The sequence below is a fragment of the Pangasianodon hypophthalmus genome, chromosome 26 (assembly GCF_027358585.1).
Source record: "Pangasianodon hypophthalmus isolate fPanHyp1 chromosome 26, fPanHyp1.pri, whole genome shotgun sequence".
NCBI lineage: Eukaryota > Metazoa > Chordata > Actinopteri > Siluriformes > Pangasiidae > Pangasianodon > Pangasianodon hypophthalmus.
In genome coordinates, this window is record NC_069735.1 from 5,296,759 (window position 1) to 5,318,622 (window position 21,864).

The 21,864-nt window shown below is 38.9% G+C and overlaps 1 protein-coding gene and 1 non-coding gene across 2 annotated transcripts in view; both read left to right on the top strand.

Annotated features, from left to right (window-relative positions):
• Positions 1-21,864, top strand: part of kpnb3 (karyopherin (importin) beta 3) — a 37,620-nt gene that overhangs the window by 3,622 nt on the left and 12,134 nt on the right. Inside the window, exons 2-16 of the mRNA XM_053229992.1 lie at positions 1,497-1,577; positions 3,375-3,567; positions 3,695-3,797; positions 3,937-4,033; positions 4,618-4,722; positions 5,002-5,124; positions 9,233-9,353; positions 9,736-9,823; positions 13,079-13,185; positions 13,713-13,837; positions 14,007-14,096; positions 14,667-14,840; positions 15,374-15,592; positions 15,781-15,864; positions 16,561-16,693. Of these exons, the coding sequence (XP_053085967.1) occupies positions 1,497-1,577; positions 3,375-3,567; positions 3,695-3,797; positions 3,937-4,033; positions 4,618-4,722; positions 5,002-5,124; positions 9,233-9,353; positions 9,736-9,823; positions 13,079-13,185; positions 13,713-13,837; positions 14,007-14,096; positions 14,667-14,840; positions 15,374-15,592; positions 15,781-15,864; positions 16,561-16,693 (1,843 nt within the window). The remainder of the gene's footprint in view (positions 1-1,496; positions 1,578-3,374; positions 3,568-3,694; positions 3,798-3,936; positions 4,034-4,617; positions 4,723-5,001; positions 5,125-9,232; positions 9,354-9,735; positions 9,824-13,078; positions 13,186-13,712; positions 13,838-14,006; positions 14,097-14,666; positions 14,841-15,373; positions 15,593-15,780; positions 15,865-16,560; positions 16,694-21,864) is intronic.
• Positions 5,218-5,354, top strand: LOC113537771 (small nucleolar RNA SNORA84). Its single transcript, XR_003403795.1, has one exon. It is a non-coding gene; the product is annotated as a small nucleolar RNA SNORA84 (small nucleolar RNA).

Consider the following 21,864-nt stretch of genomic DNA (forward strand, 5'->3'; position numbering starts at 1 on the left):
TTCATTACTGGAAAACAGCACAAGCACAGATAAGGAGTTTCAACTGAAAGCTCTGATATCCAGCCTAAAATTACTATACATTACAGTGTTTCCCACAGGTCTGAAATATACTTGTGGTGATAGCCGGTGGAAAAGGCTGGCATTACTTGCTGGTACAAAAATGGCCTACTATATGTGACAAACAGCAAATAACGTGTGACCTTTAATGCAATATTTTGATTTATTGAATATTTCTATTAATTTCACATAATATATTTCATCCTCCTCTCCATCTCTTCTGTCATGGGAAGAGTAAGACAAAATTAAAAAAAAAAAACAACCACTCTTTAGCGTGTACAAAGATGGCACTGTTTGCCAGAGAACTTAAACTTTCTAGATTTTTCAAAGAAGAGCTCCAACGCCTGTGCATATAGGCACTCCTCTGGTGCGGGTCCATTTATCGATATTTGCAGACATGCAGCCACCTGCTTCCCTTTCAGTCTGTTTCTCAGGTTTTGACCGGGCACTTGAGTTAATTATACAGGAATTAGATGCAGAATACATTTAGTGCTGAAAGAAAGATAATCACGTATCCTGGAGGCTTGTGTTGCCTGCACATTTGGCAGAACATTCCTTAAAATAAAAGTGTTAATTCTTACGCAAATGTTTTATTACAAATCTGGCCTTGCAAGTGTCATTCATACCATGCTGGGTGAGGTAGAGCCAGTTCTTGAACTGTGGGATTTTGAGCCAGTTAGGGTTCCATCCTGAGTTGCAATGGTTGGAATCTGAAAATTATGCATTAGTCTTACAGCATTTAAATGGTGGAGTTCTCCTTGCTCCGTCAGATGTTTCTCTCTGTGAATTGGGTGCTTGGAACTATGCAGCTTGGTCTCCTGCACCTGCCTGTACCACACTGGTACCTGCTGCTGCTTCTACGAAACTGGGACCTGCTGCTGCCTCTCTCTCAGGACTCTCACTACTTACAGCATCACTGACCGACTGGAATCTTGAATCTTAGTTTGGTCTCTGCATTTCGTTTCATTGTCGACTGCAGTTGTCATTTCACGTCAAATTAACCGACACATAATTATTGAGGCTTATGCATTTATTTATTGCTATTTCATGCTAAATGCTAACATTAGCTAAGTTACCTGTGGTGCTGTGCGTCTCCACTGTGTCTGCGTCTTTTAACGTTTACGAAGACATTTTCGCTGTCTTGACTCCCGGCCACAGCTAGCTGTGGTGGTGGATGAAGGTATAACTTTACTACACCAGGGAAAAACTGTTCTGTTTGGATCACAGGGTTCCATACGGAGTGCATTGTCCAAGGACCTGTTGTTGTGGAACATTGCCCATTTTTCATGTTTATTGCTGTAAATTTGTTCTAGGCCTTATTACAATGTGTGTTTGCTGCATTCTAATGTATTTGTAGTTTCATATCATGGCATTTCTTGCAATTTTCCACTTTAGAATGTCATTCTTCTGCTGCAAGCTTTGTCCTTTTTTTAATGTAGGAAACGTATGATACCATCCCTGGATCAACGAAGATAAGTTTCTTGCTGCAGGCCATTCGTGATGCATCGGCTGCTGAGGAGGTATGTAAAATTTCGCTATGCTCAGACCAAGTGTTTTGGTTTCTGTAAACTGAGTAATTTACAGCACTTAAAAGTACTGAAACATTTTATTACATCAGGCCCTATTTAGACTTGGTACTCACATCTCTGGTGATCCATTCCCAAATGGACAGCCAAGACAGATAACTGTTTACACATTCACCTAGTGTCTTGAATGGAATTTAAGTGACCACAGTGATCACATTTTTCAATAGCAGAGTTGCCAAATCTTCCAAAAGCAACTAGCCAAATACCAAATTAACATTTCACTCGAGTTTTTATACTTAGCCCCATGATATCATTTTGTAATTAAATATTTGAAGCTCAGATCAGTGGTTTAAAACTGTACCCACAGTGTCATCTAGCTACGTGGCATTGTGTGAAGCTTTTGCACCACTACTCGTGTTTCAGTTGCTTTCAACAATCATATAATTGTAAAGAGAGGGAGGTGAAAAACAAAATGAACTGGACCACAAAGCATGGGGACAGGACTTTGATACTCTAATATACTGTCAAATAGAAGTGTACCTGTATTGTAGTTAGCCTATACATTTTATGTTTCTAAATCACATCCAGTATACAGCAGTTTCATGCTCTTGTAAGGAGATTTGCATACTTTTTGAACATGTGTGCTTGACGGTTTTAACGTAGCAAAACGGTGCCATCCGAAAAAACAGAATTTGTGTTTATGGCATTTGGCAGACGCCCATATCCATAGTCAGTTATAGTATTAAGTATTAAGTGCTTTGAAGTCTCTATCAATAAATACATCCTCATACTGGTTTAGTAGATCAGGGACTAGGAGTACTATCAGTCTAAAAACCCTGTTGAGGCTGTAGCATAGTACAAAAAAACCCCACGATAATTACTTTTTTTAATAACAAAGTGCTAGTTTAATTTTATTGTACAGTGTAAATGAATATTTTACTGTGCATATGACAATATGGTCTTTCATTTTTGTTTCTGCTGTTTTACCCAAAAGAACCGACAGAATGCAGTGCATGTGCACTAGAAGCACAGATTGGTGGGAAAGAATTGTGCTTGTACAATTACACTACAAATTTGATGTGGCCATATGCATCCCAGACCACCTCCGAATGTGTTTGAGGGCATTTTCAGACCTGTATATCTGTGCTTTGTTTCGAAATGGGCACTTAAGTTGTTAGAATGTAACATTTTGCTATCGGGGACTGTGAGAAGTAGAGACGTTAACTTATTGAGGAGAGATGTTTGAGAAAAAACCTGATCAACAAAACAATGAAGCATGCTGTAGCAAAAAAAACCTTGTTAATGTGGCTTAATCTGTTCCGCTTATTATAGGCAGCTATTTGGCAAGAGTAATTTGTTCAGGCTAAAGAGCCACACCATTTATTACATAAAGGACCACCAAATTCTTTTCCATTTTTTTTTTTTTTTTTTTTTTAGGTAAGCAAAAAATATTGTACCATTTCTGCTTTTTGTTTTGTTTTTTGTTTTCTTTGATATTTACATTGCATCAAGGCACAGTTACCCTTGTGTCCTGGAACCTAATTAATTGTTTTAAAAAAAAAAAAAAAAACCTTATCATTTGCAAAGGTTTGTATTACCATAGGCAGGCTGATTATGAATGATTTGCATAATTTGGTTCTGTTTTCATCTCTCCATTGTATAGGCTTCAGAATCACTTGTTTATAGAAAATGGCTTTTTAGCAGGCATAATCCCAACTAACTAGTGATTTGTAAGAACCTAGTAGGCAGTTTAAGGTTAAATGTCGTTCTTTCCTTATGCTTCCCGTAAAGGTTAGGCAAATGGCAGCTGTCCTGCTACGGCGATTGTTGTCCTCATCCTTTGAAGAAGTCTACCCAAGCCTGACAATAGACATTCAGACTGCTGTTAAAACAGAGCTGCTTGCCAGCATCCAGTTGGATGGATCCTCTAGTATCCGTAAGAAGATTTGTGATGTAGCTGCTGAGCTGGCCCGCAATCTCCTTGGTTAGTTGAGCCACATTCAAAATTGTCTCTGAAATTACTGATGCTTTTAGTTTTATTGACCTAGTCAATGGACAGAGCACCCTTATCTTGTCACATGCCGACTTAAGACTGTGTCTCTTTCTTTAAGATGATGATGGAAACAACCAGTGGCCAGAAATTCTCAAGTTTCTGTTTGACTCTGTGAACTCTCAGAATGTTCGTCTGCGAGAGGCTGCACTACACATTTTCTGGTGAGATGTCTGTTTTCACCATGTGGGTAGAACTAAAGCTTTTATCATGGAGCATTTTCAGTTTGACCTATTCAATTGTTTGTTTTTTTTTTTTGTTTTTTTTTTTAAAGTGTATTGATTTATCTCAAATTATACGCAGGAATTTCCCGGGTATATTTGGCAACCAGCAGCAGCATTATATGGAAGTTATAAAACGCATGTTGGTGCAGTGCATGCAAGATCAGGAAAACCCGCAGGTGAGTAACACAATTTCACCATGAGGAGTTGTTAAATTAAAATAAATTCTTGCATGTGATATTACTGTTCTGGTCAGTATTTGTTGTATAATACTGTGTAGTGTATTGGAAGTCTGAAGCTTTCTCCTGGGACAAAGTTTTTTCTTACACTAGTCACTCATGCACCTGAAACAGTTTTTGAAAAAAAATTTTTTGAAAATATTTTTCAGTACAGCATTATTTAATAGTTCATTGTCTGTATAAAATATGTTTGTTCTTTTTAAACAGACAAAAGGAAAATCTTTTAGTTATTGGTACTTCTCAACTACTATCTATAGCAGCTGGTTTGTTATGGAAAGGGCTAACATGTCAGGCCTGAGTTGATCAGTGTCCATTCGTCTTTACTGTGTGGCTTGTTTTCCACTGTATTTCGGCCTGGTAGCACTGCTGTTAATACTGAAGAGGTTTGCTGCCTTGGCTACTTTGTCTGTGTCCTAGCGCTGTGAAGCAAAAATGAGTAAAATATCTTCATAGTTTATTTATAGCTTTATTGTGTGTATGATACAACTGTGCTTTTATTTAATATCTTTTAATCCATCTTTTAGATACGTATGCTTGCAGCACGTGCAACTGCCTCCTTTATTCTCTCCAACGAGAGCAACATGGCAATACTTAAACATTTCTCTGATCTCCTGCCTGGCGTGCTACAGGTGAGCAATCACTACATGCCTCAAATTAGTTGAATCATGTTACTGTTGGTGTCCTTCATGGCCATTTTTTCTGGGTAAAATTTTTCTGTTCTGTCATAGAACCAGTTTCTGGTTTTACAGGTTTAATACCATTGTTCTTTGAGCATTCCTTGAAAGATGTATAATTTTGACCATGACTAAACACTCTTCAGTTTTTTATTTTTGTACAATACATTTTACATTTTATTTAAACTTGAGCAGATAGCAAAATGCCTTTAATTATTCCCTGCTGTAATCCAGGCAGTCAATGAATCCTGTTACCAAGGTGATGATGCCGTGCTGAAGTCACTAGTAGAAATTGCTGACACCGCCCCTAAATACCTGAGGCCAAACTTGGAGGCCACTTTACAACTCTGTCTCAAGGTATACAAGTCTTTGAATCTTTGATTTTATCTGTTATTGGTTTTGGTTGTCTGTAGCCATATGAAGAAATCCTGTAGCTGGAATTTTTTTTGTGCCTGGTGGTTCCTTGAGGCTGCTCATCTGTGCTGATCATCAAGGTTGTATTTCACAGGCAAATAGTAAGTTCTTCAATTTAATGCTTGGGAGTTGCCTACATCTGTGACTTCCAAAGCCCGGTTGGAGAAATATTCAATGCTCAGTACTGAACAATACTTCTGGCCATTTTTTGTTTTGCATTATACTTATGTTTAGAAAGCATCCATGTATATCCTATCAGAATGATGTGAAAGACCATTTTTTGTTTACCATTACATATTTTGTTGCTGTAGGGGCATTAGAATTCTTGGTAGGCTGTCTAACTGTTAAGCCAATACAAAACATGGTTTATGGGCTCAGATCTGCACTAATAGAAACTCACATATTTATAGTTAGAAATGGCACAATGATTACAGCTAGTTTAGTAAAGTTTGATTCTGTCCTGCTTACAGAAATTTAACATAAGCATCAAAGGGAAATTGCTAAAAAAAAAAAAAAAAAAAAAAAAAAAAACCTTATCATTTGCAAAGGTTTGTATTACCATAGGCAGGCTGATTATGAATGATTTGCATAATTTGGTTCTGTTTTCATCTCAACTTTCACATTCATCCTCTGTTAGGCCTTTGTGATCAGATCCTTTCTTTTTTTAACTTTTAAAATCCTATATTTAAATAGCTGTGGTGCTGGAAGGAGGATGAAACCATGAAATGCCCCTCAAAAATGTATGTTGTAAAAATATGTTTTGCTTACATAGCATAATACTGTTGTCTAATGCTAGCCAGGTCAAACATACATTTATGGTTTTTATTTTCATTAGTATATACAGTCAGGTCCATAGGTATTTGGACTTTTATACTTTTTATACAATTTTTGTACTTTTGCCTCTGTACACCACCACAGTAGATTTGTAATGAAGCAATCAATATGTGAATGAAGTGTAGACTTTCAGCTTTAATCCTAGGGGTTTAACAAAAATATTGCCTTAACCATTTAGGAGTTACGGCCTTTTTTTTTTCTTTTTTTTTTCTGCATTTTCTCAAAAGTAATTGAACAGTTGACTGATAAGCAGTTTCATGGCCAGGTGTGACCTGTTTCCTCATTATTTAATGACAAATTAAGGGGATGAAAGGTCTGGAGTTGATTCCAAGTGTTGAATTTGCACTTGGAAGCTGTACATGGGACCTCTCAATATGTGATCCAAAGAAGTATCTGTGTAATTGAAGGAGGCCATCATTAGGCTGAAAACAAAAACAGACCTATCAGAGAGACAGCAGAAACTTTAGGAGTGGCCAAATGAACAATTTGGTACATTCTTCAAAAGAAGGAATGCACTGGCGAGCTCAGCAACACCAAAAGGCCTGGAAGACCACGGAAGACAACTAAAGTGAATGATCGCAGAATTCTTTCCTTGTTGAAGAAAAATACAGAAAGGCCAGATTAGACTTTGCTTAAAAAAATAAAATAAAATAAGCCTGACCAGTACTGATGCAAGATTAACTTGTACCAGAATGAATGGAAGAGAAGAATATGGAGAAGGAAAGGAAGGGCTCATAATACAAAGCATACCACATCTGTCAAAAATGTGGAGGTAGTGTTATGGCATGGGCATGTATGGCTAACAATGGGAACTGGGTCACTGGTGTTTATTGATGTGACTGCTGGTAGAAGTAGCAGGATGAATTCTGAAGTGTATAGAGCTATACATTCAGCTCAGATTTAGTCAAATGCTACAAAACTTATAGGATGTTGCTTCACAGGACAGTGGATAGTGACCCAAAACGTACCATGAAAGCAACCCAAGAGCTTCTTAAGACAAAGAAACAGAATGTTGTTCTTAAATGGCTGAGTCAGTCACCTGCCTTCAACCCAATTGAGCATGCTTTTCAATTATTGAAGACAAAACTGAAAAACCCCAAAACAGGCAGCAGCTGAAGGCCTGGCAAAGCATCTCAGCGGAGGAAACGCAGCGTTTGGTGATATCCATGGGTTCGAGACTTTAGGCAATCATTGACTGCAAAGAATTTGCATAAAAATAATCCTAATATTTGAGTGGTAGTTTGTCCAGTTACTTTTGAATTATGTGAAAATGGAGAGACTATGAAAAAAATAGTTATAATTCCTAAATGGTTAATGCAATATTTTTGTTAAACTCCTTGAGGTTTGACCAAATTTAGGCTTCTAAACCACACAATGGAAGTAGATGGTACCATGCCCATTCAAATGTATTCACTGGTCTCTAATAAATCTGCCATGTCTGTAGTGTATGTTTAGACATTTTTCCCAGTCATTTGTGTCAGCAGTGTATATTTATTCCTTGCACTCGGTTAATAACTATAAAATAGTTTCCTATTAAATACTGATCATCTGATTATTATGGACATGCTACTAAAAAAAGTTGTATAGAAAAGGTTGTTAAGCAAATGAGAACTTTAACTTGCAGTTAAAACTAGAGAACCATTAGCTGGAAGCCAGCTTCCTAATATCAAACATAACTACAGCCTTAGCTACAGATTCCAGTCTGGGGGAAAGACCAACTTCATGACTTTTAAGCAGTTTGTGTATGAGAGTATGCTGCCATCAGTTCTCACTCAAAAATATGCAAATGAGTAGTGTTCCTTTCCCTAGTGAGAAATGCCAAATGAAAATGAGCCAATTGATATGTGAATCTAGTTAAGACTAAAGGTCATAACTAGCTATAGTAACTAGTTACAATTAAAGTTTGTAACTAGTTACTTTTGGTCCTTTAAAGACGAGAGGACTACATATAAAAAAATGCTGTAATTCCCACAACTAAAGGTCATAACGCGTAATCTCCAACTAGGAAAAAAAGGAAAAATCCTCATCTCGGAACTCCTACTTGGTCTCAACTCGGAGTTCAGCAAGTGACGTCAAATCAACATGGCCGTGAACAGCATTTGCAGTAAACAAAGTAGCACTTCTTATCTTTAAATGAACTATCCTGTATATCCAAGTATTTGCTTTAAATCAACATATTCACTTGTTAAATCTATAACATTGTACAGTATGCTGTTATGAGGAGGTAAATATACATCATCAGTTAGCTGGCTTGTTGCTAACAAAAGGCAACCGTAGAAGCGACCTTGTCTCACCTCACCATTTTTTTTTGCTTTAACACAAAGAGGTCGAAAGTGACTTAATTCTTTGACTTCCCGCTTTCAAGGTAGCTTTCAAGGTGATTGCAGCATAACTGATGCCCTTCCACCCTTTTCCTCTATCTAACATTAATAATCAGTATGTTAGCATTATTTAGCTATATTCATTAGGGATGCCACAGAAATGAGCCCCTTTCTTGGCTGAAAGAGGAAAAATCAGACATTGATTATGATGACATTTTGTTAATCATTATAAAGTGATTTAAAAACATGTTTCATTTCCTGTTCCAGTCAGTGCAACTGCATTCAGATAGCACTGTGTGTGTATATACAGGGTTTATCATTAACTACGAGCCCCACCACCCCCAAGGTTTTAGACCCCTTTGCTGGGAATGCACATTTTTCCTCTTCAGTGTTGGCAGGTCTGGGATTGTACAATGGGCTCAAACTTGTAGCCATTGTTGCTGGCAGTCTCCTTCTTATATTGTTATTCAAATGTGATATTCACAATCTGTCAGTCCCCATGTTTAATCACATTCTCCAGTGGGTTATTCTAACCAGGTAGTAGAGAGAGGGAGGGACATTGAGAGATGCAAACAAAGCCAAAATATAAGCAGGGAAATAAGAGTATTGCATAACATGGGCTACATATTTCTTATAGGATTTTTACAGAGCTTTTAAATGTGGAAGCACTTTCTTCCTTTCTGTTTGTCCTCCTAACATCAAGAGGGAGGGGTCGTAGAGCTCTCTTCTTTTCTCTCTCTTCTTTTCTCTGAAGTTTCCCTTCAAATTTTTCCCACACAGCATATGAAGAAAATGTACATTGTACATCTATATTTATAAAAATATAAGCATAAATGTATATTAAAAATATATTATTTTAAAAATGTTTTTTTTTATTTGTTTTTTTGTGCCTTTAGCTGTGCGCGGATACAAGTTTAACAAACATGCAGAGGCAGCTGGCGCTTGAAGTTATTGTAACACTCTCTGAAACTGCTGCTGCCATGTTGAGGAAACACACCGCCATTGTGGCTCAGAGTGGTAATGGACAAAATACTCTAATATTAATATGAAGTAAAAAAACAACTTATGACTGTGACATCAATGCCAATTTATTAATCTCTGCAGGAACTGGTTTGGCTTTCACAATACACAAATAAAAAATGGTGCAGATCTAGTAGTTTCATGTGGACAAAGTTTATTTATGTTCAGATTTAGTTTTTTTGTGTTGATGTATTGGTTATGCATGCATATATACCCATGTGTATATACACAGAATCTAATTTCGAAGCTAGTGAATGTGTGAGAAATGAGTGCCATATTCGTAGTATCACAGGTCAATACAGCAAAAATAAATGTGAACTAGATTATGTAAGTAATGCATTTCTAATTGGTAAAGGTTTACAAAAACTTTTTTCCCCAGTGCCGCAGATGTTGTCTATGATGGTGGACTTGGAGGAGGATGAGGAGTGGGCAATGGCAGATGAATTAGAAGATGATGATTTTGACAGGTAACAAGAATTTGCAGTGGCTGTCGTTTTTAGGTTAGAAACATTTGAAATTTTTAGGCATGAGGTTTATTATGTTAGGTTTAGTCCCAATTTTGCTGTAAATGTCGCCATAAATGAATACATGTGTAAATACTTTTGCCACTTGGCTACACTGGTAGAAATGTGGCCATATAAGTACTAAAGAATTCAGAAGTGTGTTAGTTCATGTCTGTTTATGTCCCAGTCTTTGAGTATATTAATTAATACACTGTGTAATTAAATAAAAAAAATATGCATAATTCCACTCAAAATAAAGAAGTGTGAAAAGAAACTCAGAATGTCCTTACAGTCTAAAGTAAGTGTGGCAGTCTTTTTCAGGCAGCTCCAGTGCTTAGGTTGTGCAGTTGGCAAATCCAGCTCTTACACTATATTGCCAAATGTTTTGGGACACCCCTCCAAATCATTGAATTCAGGTGTTCCAATCACTTCCATGGCCACAGGTGTATAAAATCAAGCACCTCGGCATGCAGACTGCTTCTACAAACATTTGTGAAAGAATGGGTCGCTCTCAGGAGCTCAGTGAATTCAAGTGTGGTACCGTGATAGGTTGTCACCTGTGCAATAAGTCCATTCGTGAAATTGCAAATTGTCGGATGCAGTGGTATAAAGCATGTCGCCACTGGACTCTAGAGCAGTAGAGACATGTTCTCTGGAATGATGAATCGTGTTTCTCTGTCTGGCAAGCTGATGGACGAGTCTGGGTTTGTCGGTTGCCAGGAGAACGGTACTTGCCTGACTGCATTGTGCCAGGTGTAAAGTTTGGTGGAGGGGGGATTATGGTGTGGGGTTGTTTTTCAGGGGTTGGGCTTGGCCCCTTAGTTCCAGTGAAAAGAACTCTTAATGCTTCAGCATACCAAGACATTTTGGACAATTTCATGCTCCCAACTTTGTGGGAACAGTTTGGGGATGCACAAAGCAAGGTCCATAAAGACATGGATGAGTGAGTTTGGTGTGGAGGAACTTGACTGGCCTGCACAGAGTCCTGACCTCAACCCGATAGAACACCTTTGGGATGAATTAGAGAGGAGACTGCAAGCCAGGCCTTCTCGTCCAACATCAGTGACTGACCTCCTAAACCTTGTGGGAAGCCTTCACAGAAGAGTTGAAGCTGTTATACCTGCAAAGGGTGGGCCATACTCCATGTATCTATGGATAAGATATTGTTTACAAACAGTGCTTCGTAACTGCTCCACCTTTTTTCCAAATTTTCTCCCCCTTTTCTGCTTACAAAGGAAAAATGTGTAAAGCCACACTTATTAAGCTCATAGTCTGCAATAGTGTTTGCAAACTAGCTTAGAAACTGGCAGAGATCTGTGGGTATTTGGGCAGCTGAAGTGGCAGCAGAACTGGGTAGAGTGAAAAATCAGTAATAATTCAATCAGCATGTTTACAAGATTTAAAAACTAGGAAAACACTGTTCAAGTTCAAGTCAGTTATTGTCATTTCAACCATATACAACTACATAGTGAAACGAAACCACGTTTCTTCAGGACCAGAGTGCTACATAAGACAAACACAGAACAACACAGAACTACAAGGGACTACATAATTTATACATAAAGTGCACAAACCTGTGCAGACTGCTTCCACTTTGTTACACTGGGCTTATAGGACAAGGGAATCACTCCTAGTTCTTTTAGCGGCAGTACCAGTACTGAATTAGGATAATAGTTTTTTAATTTTCCAATAATATTTAAACTTTTTGTAAGGTGTACTATTGATAAATGATACATTTTCATTTTAATTATGTACATCATACACTGCCTAGATTGTAGCCTAATTTGAAGTGTCTGTGTTGGAATCAGCAACACAGGACAGCATTATTTGCATAAATAAATAATTGCTTGTTAGAAGCCAGTAACTGCACAAGAAATACCGAACATGTTGGTTTAAAATATATACAGTACCCTCCAGAATTATTGCCTCCCTTCATAATAATGAACATAATGTTTGGTGTGAAAAATGATTCAGTAAAAGTAAATATTACTAATTGCCTGTTCTTTGTATCTTTTTTTAAAAAAAAAAAACGAAACACTTTAATGAATGGTGCTAAAAATTCTAGAGGTTTCAGAGTTGCTGTTATTTGTGGTGACGATGTCTACCACAGTATATAGGTTTTGAAATTAAATAATTAATATGAGCTCAAAGTGCAGACTTTTAGTTTTAATTTGAGGGTATTTACATCCAAATCGTCTGAATGGTTTAGGAATTACTCTGCACAGTTACAGCATTTTTATGTGGTTTCCCCTTTTTATGATTAAAAAAAAAAACAAATTATTATAATATTTAATTGGAGCAACTGGAATGGTCCCCCAAACCCCCAAAGGAGATTTTGCGCTAAATATGGCTTAAATCAGCTCCCATCTCTGTGATTTATGCAGAGATTGCTTATCATGTGCGAACTGACGATGATTACTACACTAGCACTGATATTACTGATCAGACACACGTCCAGAAATCTTATCCCATAGAAAGAACAGCAAATAGGGGATTTGATCTTTGTTTCCTTTCTTCTTTGTTATACATTACCAGGTTGTGCAAAAACACTGTTGTACAAAGACTTTGTAATAAATATTTCCTCTAATTGATACAGTGATAACATATTCTAACAATGTCATACTGTAACTATTTAAAACCGTAACACCTAATTACTTGTGTAGAGCTCTGAACTAGCCTATAGCCACTGATTAGCTTTCTATTCCTTGCATCTGTGATGTCTAGTAGATTAAAGTAGCCCTGCAGTTGTTTGTAGCTCCTTAAACTGCAGTGTCTGCAGTGAGTAATTTGAACACATTATCAACACATTATATAGCAACCCAAAAGCACAAACACTTCAAGTACCCATTCTAGTGCACAGTTTGTAATCACTGTTGTCTTTATTTGTTCCTGCAAATGACACATTTACTATTGCTGTGTGGCAAGACGCATATTACTGGAATAAATGTTTGGCATTCTGAATGCTGCCTTCTTTAACCTTGAAGGACAACCTGCTTTATTCAAATAGCAATGCCACTCCTCGTGGATCAGATTTTTCTGGATGTTACGGAACATAAGGACATTTTCCTAATGTAGTTTTATGGACCTAGGGCAAAAGTTTAAACTGTTTTGTACAGCATGTTTTTCAAGGAGTGTTCATACCGCTTTCGGTATGCAATATGTTGTAATTGTCTTTTTGTACCCTTTATCGGGCTTCACTGAATATTTTCTTCTTCTCAGTAATGCTGTGGCAGGTGAGAGTGCTCTAGACAGAATTGCCTGTGGCCTTGGAGGCAAAATTGTGCTGCCCATGATTAAACAACACATTATGCAGATGCTACAGAACCGTAAGTGCATACAGACTTGCATCAGAATTTTTTAGGGGTCTAAGAATTAAGTGCTGGAACCCTGCTGGTTATGTTAATTGTTGTTTGACTTCTTTTTAGGAGTTCAAGCTCTTGCTAGAGCATGTGCTGGACCCTTATTTTTATTTGGATTCTTTTTCAAAACCTAGTCAAGAGGTAGTACTCTCTCTTGTGGCTCAGGCAAGAGAGATGAGTTTAGCCTTTTGGGTCACAAAAGTTAGCAAAGTTGACCTGAAATATGGCAAACCAGATGTGAGGTCATATTGCTGCAACATTTCTGCCTGTTTACACTAAATTTATATTTATGTATACAGTACATGACTTGGGGGTAGTCTACCAGTTTCGGTAATCTGATTAAAAAATAAATCCATTATAGTCAGCTTTCAGCAGGATTTTAACGTGTTTTTAATTCTTCACACCCTTTGATCTCTTAGGTGATGCCTTGCTGAGTGTTAAGAATTTAAGTATCTTTGTACTAAACCTTAATTCTTGTTTTGTTTATGGCACAGCGGATTGGAGGTACAGACATGCTGGTCTTATGGCACTCTCTGCTATCGGTGAAGGCTGTCATCAGCAGATGGAGTCAATTTTGAATGAAATTGTCAGTTTTGTTCTGCTATTCTGCCAAGATCCTGTGAGTATTGACCAACTTATATTACACTGAACACCTGAGTTATCTTTAATTGCGATCCACAAACATTAGTTTCATTACTCATCTAAGGATGTGCTTAATGTCGCATTACTACGCTATCATTTCTACCTTAATGGCCGTGGTTCTTGTTTCCCTCTTTTTTTATTTTCAGCATCCCAGAGTTCGATATGCAGCTTGTAATGCCATTGGTCAGATGGCCACAGATTTTGCTCCTACTTTCCAAAAGAAATTCCATGACAAGGTATTGTTTTCAAAGAACACAGGGTTTCATCCTGAACACATTAAATATTAATTGAAGATTTTAATAGTAATTGAACTTGCCCGATATGTATCGGAGGCTGAGACTGCTATGTCCCAAGTGCTGTAACTTTTGATCCCTTTATAGTATCAACACTGAGTTACAGTTTAGATATTTGGTAATACATCACATTATACAAGAAGAGACCCAATTACTTTAAGAGAAAATCTGTTTAAACAACAACCTTTGTTTTAAGCCTGTTTGTTAACCTAAGAATATCTAAACCGTTAGAATTTTAAAAGGTTTTCTGTCAGTTGCTAATATAAAAATTTTGACCTTCATTGTGAAACTTTAAGGACAATAAGCTTTTAGTTTTTGGGGTGTCACTGGATTGGAAATTGCTTCAAAATACCTTTTAGTATTGAGGCTTTACCAAACAGCATGATTGTTTTTACATATTTATTGTACAATTTGTTAAACATTGGTGATTTTTTGATTCCTTAATATGAACTGTACTACCAGAACAAATGTTCTGCACTCACTGTTCTGAGCATGCTCACTTTGTTGTTATAGGTCATCTCTGCCCTTCTCCAGACCATGGAGGACCAGTCAAACCCTCGTGTTCAGGCTCATGCTGCGGCAGCTCTAATTAACTTCACTGAGGACTGCCCCAAAGCTCTCCTCATTCCCTACCTGGATAATCTAGTTCAGCACCTCCATGTCATCATGGTGGCCAAGCTCCAAGAGGTCTGTGAAGAAGTTGGCATCTTTTGTAACAATTGAATAACAATATGCTTTTGTTCTGGTATTTAAAGCATCACTCCATCACCTTCATTAACTATCTTAGCCAGCTACCTAATTACCAAACATTCCCTCATTAAATAAGACCAGTGGCAAGTTTGCTGCTAACATTACCCTAATTCAAACTGCAACTCATGTGGAATCACAGCATGGTGTAACACACTCCAAGGAAAGGGCTATTTGCCCCCTTCCTCATGCATGAGCTCACAGATGCCCACAATTGTCTAGTGTTGCTGTGGTTGATAGGGGAGAGAGTGTATGCCACCGCTCCCACCCAGAAAGCATGGCCAATTTTGCTGTCTTGGACTCCTAGGGCCAGGATGCGGTTTTGTTGCTTTTAAAACAGCCAGCTTCGCTGACTTTTCAGTCCAAACTTGTACTGATACTCAATATCTGCTCAGCCCATCCTTAGTTAAATCAGTGATGTCCAAGGTATGAGATTCAATAAAGATTTTTTTTTTTTTCCCTGATTTCTTCAGCTTATTCAGAAAGGTACCAAGCTGGTGCTGGAACAGGTGGTGACCTCCATTGCATCTGTGGCTGACACAGCAGAGGAGAGGTTTGTTCCTTACTATGATCTGTTCATGCCCTCCCTTAAACACATCGTAGAGAATGCTGTTCAGAAGGAGCTTCGTCTGCTAAGAGGCAAAACCATCGAGTGCATCAGTTTAATTGGTCTTGCTGTGGGCAAAGAGAAGGTTAGTGTGAGATGCACCTCTCTTGTACTCTTGTACTGTCTTCCGCTGCCAGTGACTCAAAATCTTACCAAAAGATTAGCATAAATCTGAGCAACCGAGGAATGTTTTGAGGAAGTTGTCTCTGTTGTGTGGAAGCACATATTAGTTTAAAGCAAGTGTGTATAAATGATTTTATCTTCTCACTTTAGTTTATGCATGATGCCTCAGCAGTGATGCAGTTGCTCCTCAAGACACAGACTGACTTTAATGACCTGGAAGATGATGACCCACAGGTGAGTAGTGTTAGGAAAATTCTAGTGAGCTTTTTTTGAATATTATGACGCCTGTATGGACCACGTGAAGATGCTTTTCAGCAAGTACTCATTTTATATATACACACACTATATTATTTGTCACACGTGTTACAGTACAGTGAAATTATTTTCTTTGCAAAACCCAGCTTAGAAAGCTTAGGAAGTTGGGGTCAGAGTGCGGGTCCAGCTATCCATTGCAGTGCTCCTGGCGCAGATTGGGTTAAGGGCCTTGCTCAACTTGGACAAAAAGCAGCAATTAGACAAAAACATCATCTGTGTTTGTAAAGATATACTGCAATGGATAGATGAAGCAGAGATCATAAAGACATATGATAACAACACCATGTGTTGACATGGTGCGTTAAAGGTGCATAGTGGGTACATGTGAGCATGCTTTTGAAGCCCAAAATATGAAATGGAATTCCCTACGACTTCACAGACATGAGCATGAGCAAGACATGAAAGAGGACTGCAAGGCTATATGTGATCTATGTGGAACCAGCTTCAATGACCCTATTCTTGTTATTTAAATTTCCTTTAATTTCTTCTCTTTACCTTTTTATTTTTTCCCTTATAAAATAGAAATATGATTTTGCAACAGTGCCAGAAATGTACTGCACATTGATTCAAACTGATTGCTGCTGCTTATCAAAAAGCATATTTGTTCATTTGCAGATCTCCTACATGATCTCAGCATGGGCCAGGATGTGTAAGATTCTGGGCAAAGAATTCCAGCAGTACCTTCCTGTGGTTATGGGACCACTAATGAAAACTGCTTCCATCAAGCCAGAAGTAGCTCTCTTAGATAGTAAGTCAAAATAATTGCTCTTGACTTTTTTTGCTCTTCACTTTTTCGCACACTTTTGTTATTTTAAATTGGTTAAATGTAATCTACTCTGTATGTAATATAAATGTAATGTAAATGTAATATACCGAAACGGCCCGTAATACACTATTGCGCAGGTTTTTCACATTGTCCACAAGTCACAGTAGATTCATCCTCTGTATATACGTGCAGTCTGGTTTCTATCATGACTGACTTGACCCCGGTCTGAAACGCAGGTTAAAATCAATGCCTGTGTGCTGGATCTGATGCAAGTCACACTCGTGTCTAAATATGAAACAGTAGCATGTCATGTGTTGTACTGGCAGTGATTAACCCGAAATTAAATTTGGAGGGATGAGGAAATGTACAAAACTATATCATGATTGTTCTCCTGATCTATTCAGTTAAATTTGTAAGTGTGAAATGCTCGTACATTTCAAGTGAATGTGGCTGTCGGACAGCACTGACAAAGGCTAAAATAACCTGTTAATAGGGGAAAATTATGATATTTCAGTGGTGCGATTTGTTGTCATTATAAAAAAAAAAAAAGTCTTAATTTTATTTGTCAGTACTGTCTCATGTCAGTATTGTCTTGAGAAGCCTGTATCAGATTAAATCTTGTATCATGGCTTCATCTAATAATCTCATACCTAATAATGACAGCAAAAAAAAAAACATGTTTTTATAAACTTTGCAAATTAAAAACAAAACAAACAAACAAAAAAAACGCTTATTTAGAGTATTCAATCCCTTGTCTAAGGCAAGTCAAATTGAGGTCAGGTGCATCTTGTTTGCTTTGATCTTTAGACATCTCTAATTTGTGGCACCTGTGGCAAATTCAGTTGATTGGACATGATTTAGAGAGAAAAACCATGCTGTGAAGTCCAAGGAGCTCTCTGTACACCTCCATGATCAATATGTGTTGGGACATAGATCTGGGCAAAAGTATAAAACAATTTCTAAAGCTTTGAATGTTCCCAGGAGCACAGTGGGCTCCTATATTGTGAAATGGAAGAAGTTTGAAACCACCTGGGCTCTTTCTAGAGCTAGTCGTCCAGCTGAGCTCAGTAACTGTGCTAGACTGGCCTTGGTCAGAGAGAAGAAAAACAGAGCTTCAGCAGTCCTCCTGAGAGATGGGAGAACCTGGTGGAAGGACAACCATCTCAGAAATACTTGGTCACTTAGGCCTCCATGGTGGAGAAAAGGCATATGGCAGACACTTAATGGGCTGTGAGAGTATGAGGAAAAATTCTCTGGTCTAATGAGATAAATATTGAAGACCTGCTCCAGAGTGCACATGATCTCAGACATCAATGATCCAAAGCACATAGGCAATGCAGGAGTGGCTTCAGGACAAGTCTCTGTATGTCCTTGTGTGACCCAGCAAAAGCCCAGGCTTGAACCACATAGGCCATCTGTAGAGAGACCTGAAGATTGCGGTTTACAGACACTCCCCATCCAGTCGGATTGAGCTTAAGAGGATCTGACAGGACGAATGAGAGAAACTGCCCAAATCCAGACTTACCCAAGACTCTAAGCTGTAATTGCTGCTAAAGGTGAATGTGGAAAGTTGTGTAAATATTAAATTGCAGTAGATGATTAGGCTAAATAACAACTTTATCACTGATACTACTGCTGTCTGAAATCCACCTGAAATGCACGAGTGCTAACTGTACAGATCAGGAACACAGTCATGATTTTGTTTTGTATATTTCCTCAACCTACCAAAATGAATTGAAACACTTAACACTGAAACTTTTTAAACAATGTGTTCACGTGCACTGAACAATGAAATACTTGTGCTATGGATTTGCTGTAAATCCTGTACAGTGTGAAAAATGTTTAGTAATGGTGCATTACGGGCCGTTTCAGTATTTGTTCAGGCCAAATGAAACGGGGAAATGAGTATTCTCTGAAGCAATTAGGTTTTAAACTTTGTGCTCTGTGTGCCAGTACCTCTGCTGCTGGCAGCTAGTGTGTAAAAAGAGACAGTACTCATAATGAGCATTAAATGAAAAATATTGCGATTCAGAATATGAGCAGCAAAATCGTCTCGCCAGTATTTTGTTTTGCGATATTCGAGGCGATATTTTTTCTCATGCCTAATAAGTATGTGTGAGATGAGCAAAAACATTATGACCACTCACAGGTGAAGCATATGATGTTGATTATCTCGTAACAGCACGTGTCAAGGTCTGGGTTATATTAGGCCGTAAGTGAACAGTCGGTGAACTATGGATGTTTGAGAAATGGGGTGGCATGAAGATCTGAGCGACTTTGGCAAGGGCCAAATCATTATGGCCAGAAAACTGGGTCAGAGCATCTCCACAATGGCAAGGCTTTTGGGGTGCTCCCAGTCAGCAGTGGTGAGTACCTACGGACAGTGGTCTGGGGAAGGACAAACCACGAACCAGCAACAGGGTGTTAGAAATCCAAGCCTCATTGATGCATGAGGGCAACGAAGGATATCCCATCTGGTCTGAACTGACAGAAGGGCTACTGTTGCGCAAGTCAGAAAATTTTGATGATTATCGTAGTAGCCCCATATGAAGCACATTACTCTGAGAATCTGACCGGTCTGCGTAGCTGCAGACTGGTCAGAGTCCCCATGCTAACCCTTGTCCACTGTCAAAAGTGCCAACAGTGGGCACCTGAGTGTCGGAACTGGACCATAGAGCAATGGAAGGACACCTCATGTATAAAACTTTGCATGGATTTTAGAGTGAAAGTGTGCATACCCGCGCGTGTCATAGTAGCGTATCTCCTCTGCGCTATGTGGGTTTGGGAATGACTTGTTCATTTATAGAATTGAATTACTTTCTATTAACAAAATTCTGGCTAGGTGCCCTTATCTCATAAGTGCAGTAATTTGCTCAGATTACATGTGGGGAAACCAGATATTGCTGCACATTGCGCTTTGATGTTGTCGTGTTCATGCACCAAAGAGCTCTGGTGTACTGAATAGTCAGTTTAATTATGCCAACCAATACAACTGACATGATGGAGAATAAGGATGGCTGAGATATTGCACGTTGGTCTCTCTAAACCTGGGACCACTGCAGCACGTAGTTCCAAGAGAATGGCTCTTGGAAATTTAAACTGGCACATTAGCCAATCATCATGAATAGGAAATCTTTGTGCTGTTTAAAACACCTTCTCACCTTATTGTTAGGTTGGTGTGGTCTTCTAACAATATTAAAAACATCATTGTGCCATAGTCAATGCATCATTCTCTAGCCTATTTGTACCACTATGTAGCTTAAGAATAGATCTGTCAATGTGTGAAATTTTGCAGCTTTTTGCAGCCTGTAATTACCCACATTTAATACCACTACATAATGATTTACTAGTTCATTTGGAGAGGGGATTAAACAAACTGTAGACTGTATAATTAGTTGGTGCAATAAATATCAATACATAAATACAGACTAATTAACTAGTCTACACAATTAAATAAAATCATGTTATGTTTTAATGCTTTTCATGCCTAAGTAGCCTGTTTGCAGTTATGGTGCTACGACTGGGTCTACGCATGGGTCAATTTCCTGCAGAGTATTTCTTTATAAATCCTGGGTTCTGTTTGGGAGATTGTGTGTACACATTCTAGACCCATTTTTGAGCGCACACACTCTTTATAAATGAGGCCCCATGTGGACAGCCGGGTATGTGTGCGCTATTTACCTGGGGAAGTGATGGCACTAGGCTGCACTGTGGGAAGAAGACAAGCTGGTGAAGGTCATGTGATGCTTTGTTCTGGACCAGGTACACCCCTTCATGGCACTGGTGTTCCCTGATGACAGTGGTCTGCAATGGTTAGTATCGACCAAAAGTGGTCCAAGGAAGGACAACTGGTGAACTGGTGATAGGGTCATGGGCGCCCAAGGCCCATTCTGATCTCACAGAAGCCCGTCTTATCCAATCCACAGCAGACCTACTGTAGTACAGATTGCTGAAAAAGTTATTGCTGAGTGGGATAGAAAGATGTCAGAACACACAGTGCGTCGCAGCTTGCTGCATATGGGGCTGTGTGGCCGAGTGCCCATGCTGACCCTTGTCCACCACCGAAAGCACCTACAATGGGCACATGAGCATCAGAACTGGACCATGGAGCAATGGAAGAAGTTGGCCTGGTCTGATGAATCACACTATCTTTTGCATCATGTGGTTGGTTGGGTGCGTGTGCATCGCTTACCTGGGTAAGAGATGGTACCTGGATGCACTATAGGAAGAAGGCAAGCCTCCAGAGGCAGTGTGATGCTCTGGGCAATGTTCTGCTGGGAAACCTTGTAGCCTGGCATTCATGTGGATGTTACTTTTACACGTACCACCTACCTACACTTTGTTGCAGACCAAGGAACAATAGTATTCCCTAAAGGCAGTGGCCTCTTTCAGCAGGATAATGCACCCTGTCACACTGCAAAAAAATTGTTCAGAAATGGTTTGAGGATCATGACGGGGTTCAAGGTGTTGACTTGGCCTCCAGTTTCCCCAGATCTCAAGCCCATCAATCATCTGTGGGATGTGCTGGACAAACATGTCCAATCCATGGAGGCCAACCTCGCAACTTGCAGGACTTAAAGGCTCTGCTCCTAACGTCTTGGTGCCAGATACCAAAGCACCCCTTCAGAGGCCTTGTGGAGTCTGTTCCTCAACCGCTCAGAGCTGTTTTGGCAGCACAAGGTGGACCTACACAATATTAGGCCACACTGGGCCATGAAACTGCTTTAGTCAGTTGTCCAATTATTTTTGAGCCTGTGAAAGTGGAGGGATTTTAATGTTTTGTCTAATCAGTATATGTCCCTTGTGAAAGTATTGGAACAGCAAGGCCTATTTTGCTCACCAAAGATACGGTCGTCTGCCATCAAAGGTGGCATGTTCTATGGTGATTAACACATCTAGATGTACACATAATGAAATGAAAGCTGAAATTCTGACCTATTGTCTCATTCATCTTTTGATCTCAAACCCAGATGTCTTCAGTGTATAGCAAAAACAAATAATTGTACTTGCTGTTTCAGTACTTTTGGGGGCGACTGTATGTGCATATATACATTGTATGGCCAAAAGTTTGTGGATACCTGACAGTCACAACCTGGCCCCCAGTCAGCATTCCAGTGGATTCCAAAGGTGTTCATTGGGATTGAGGTCAGGGT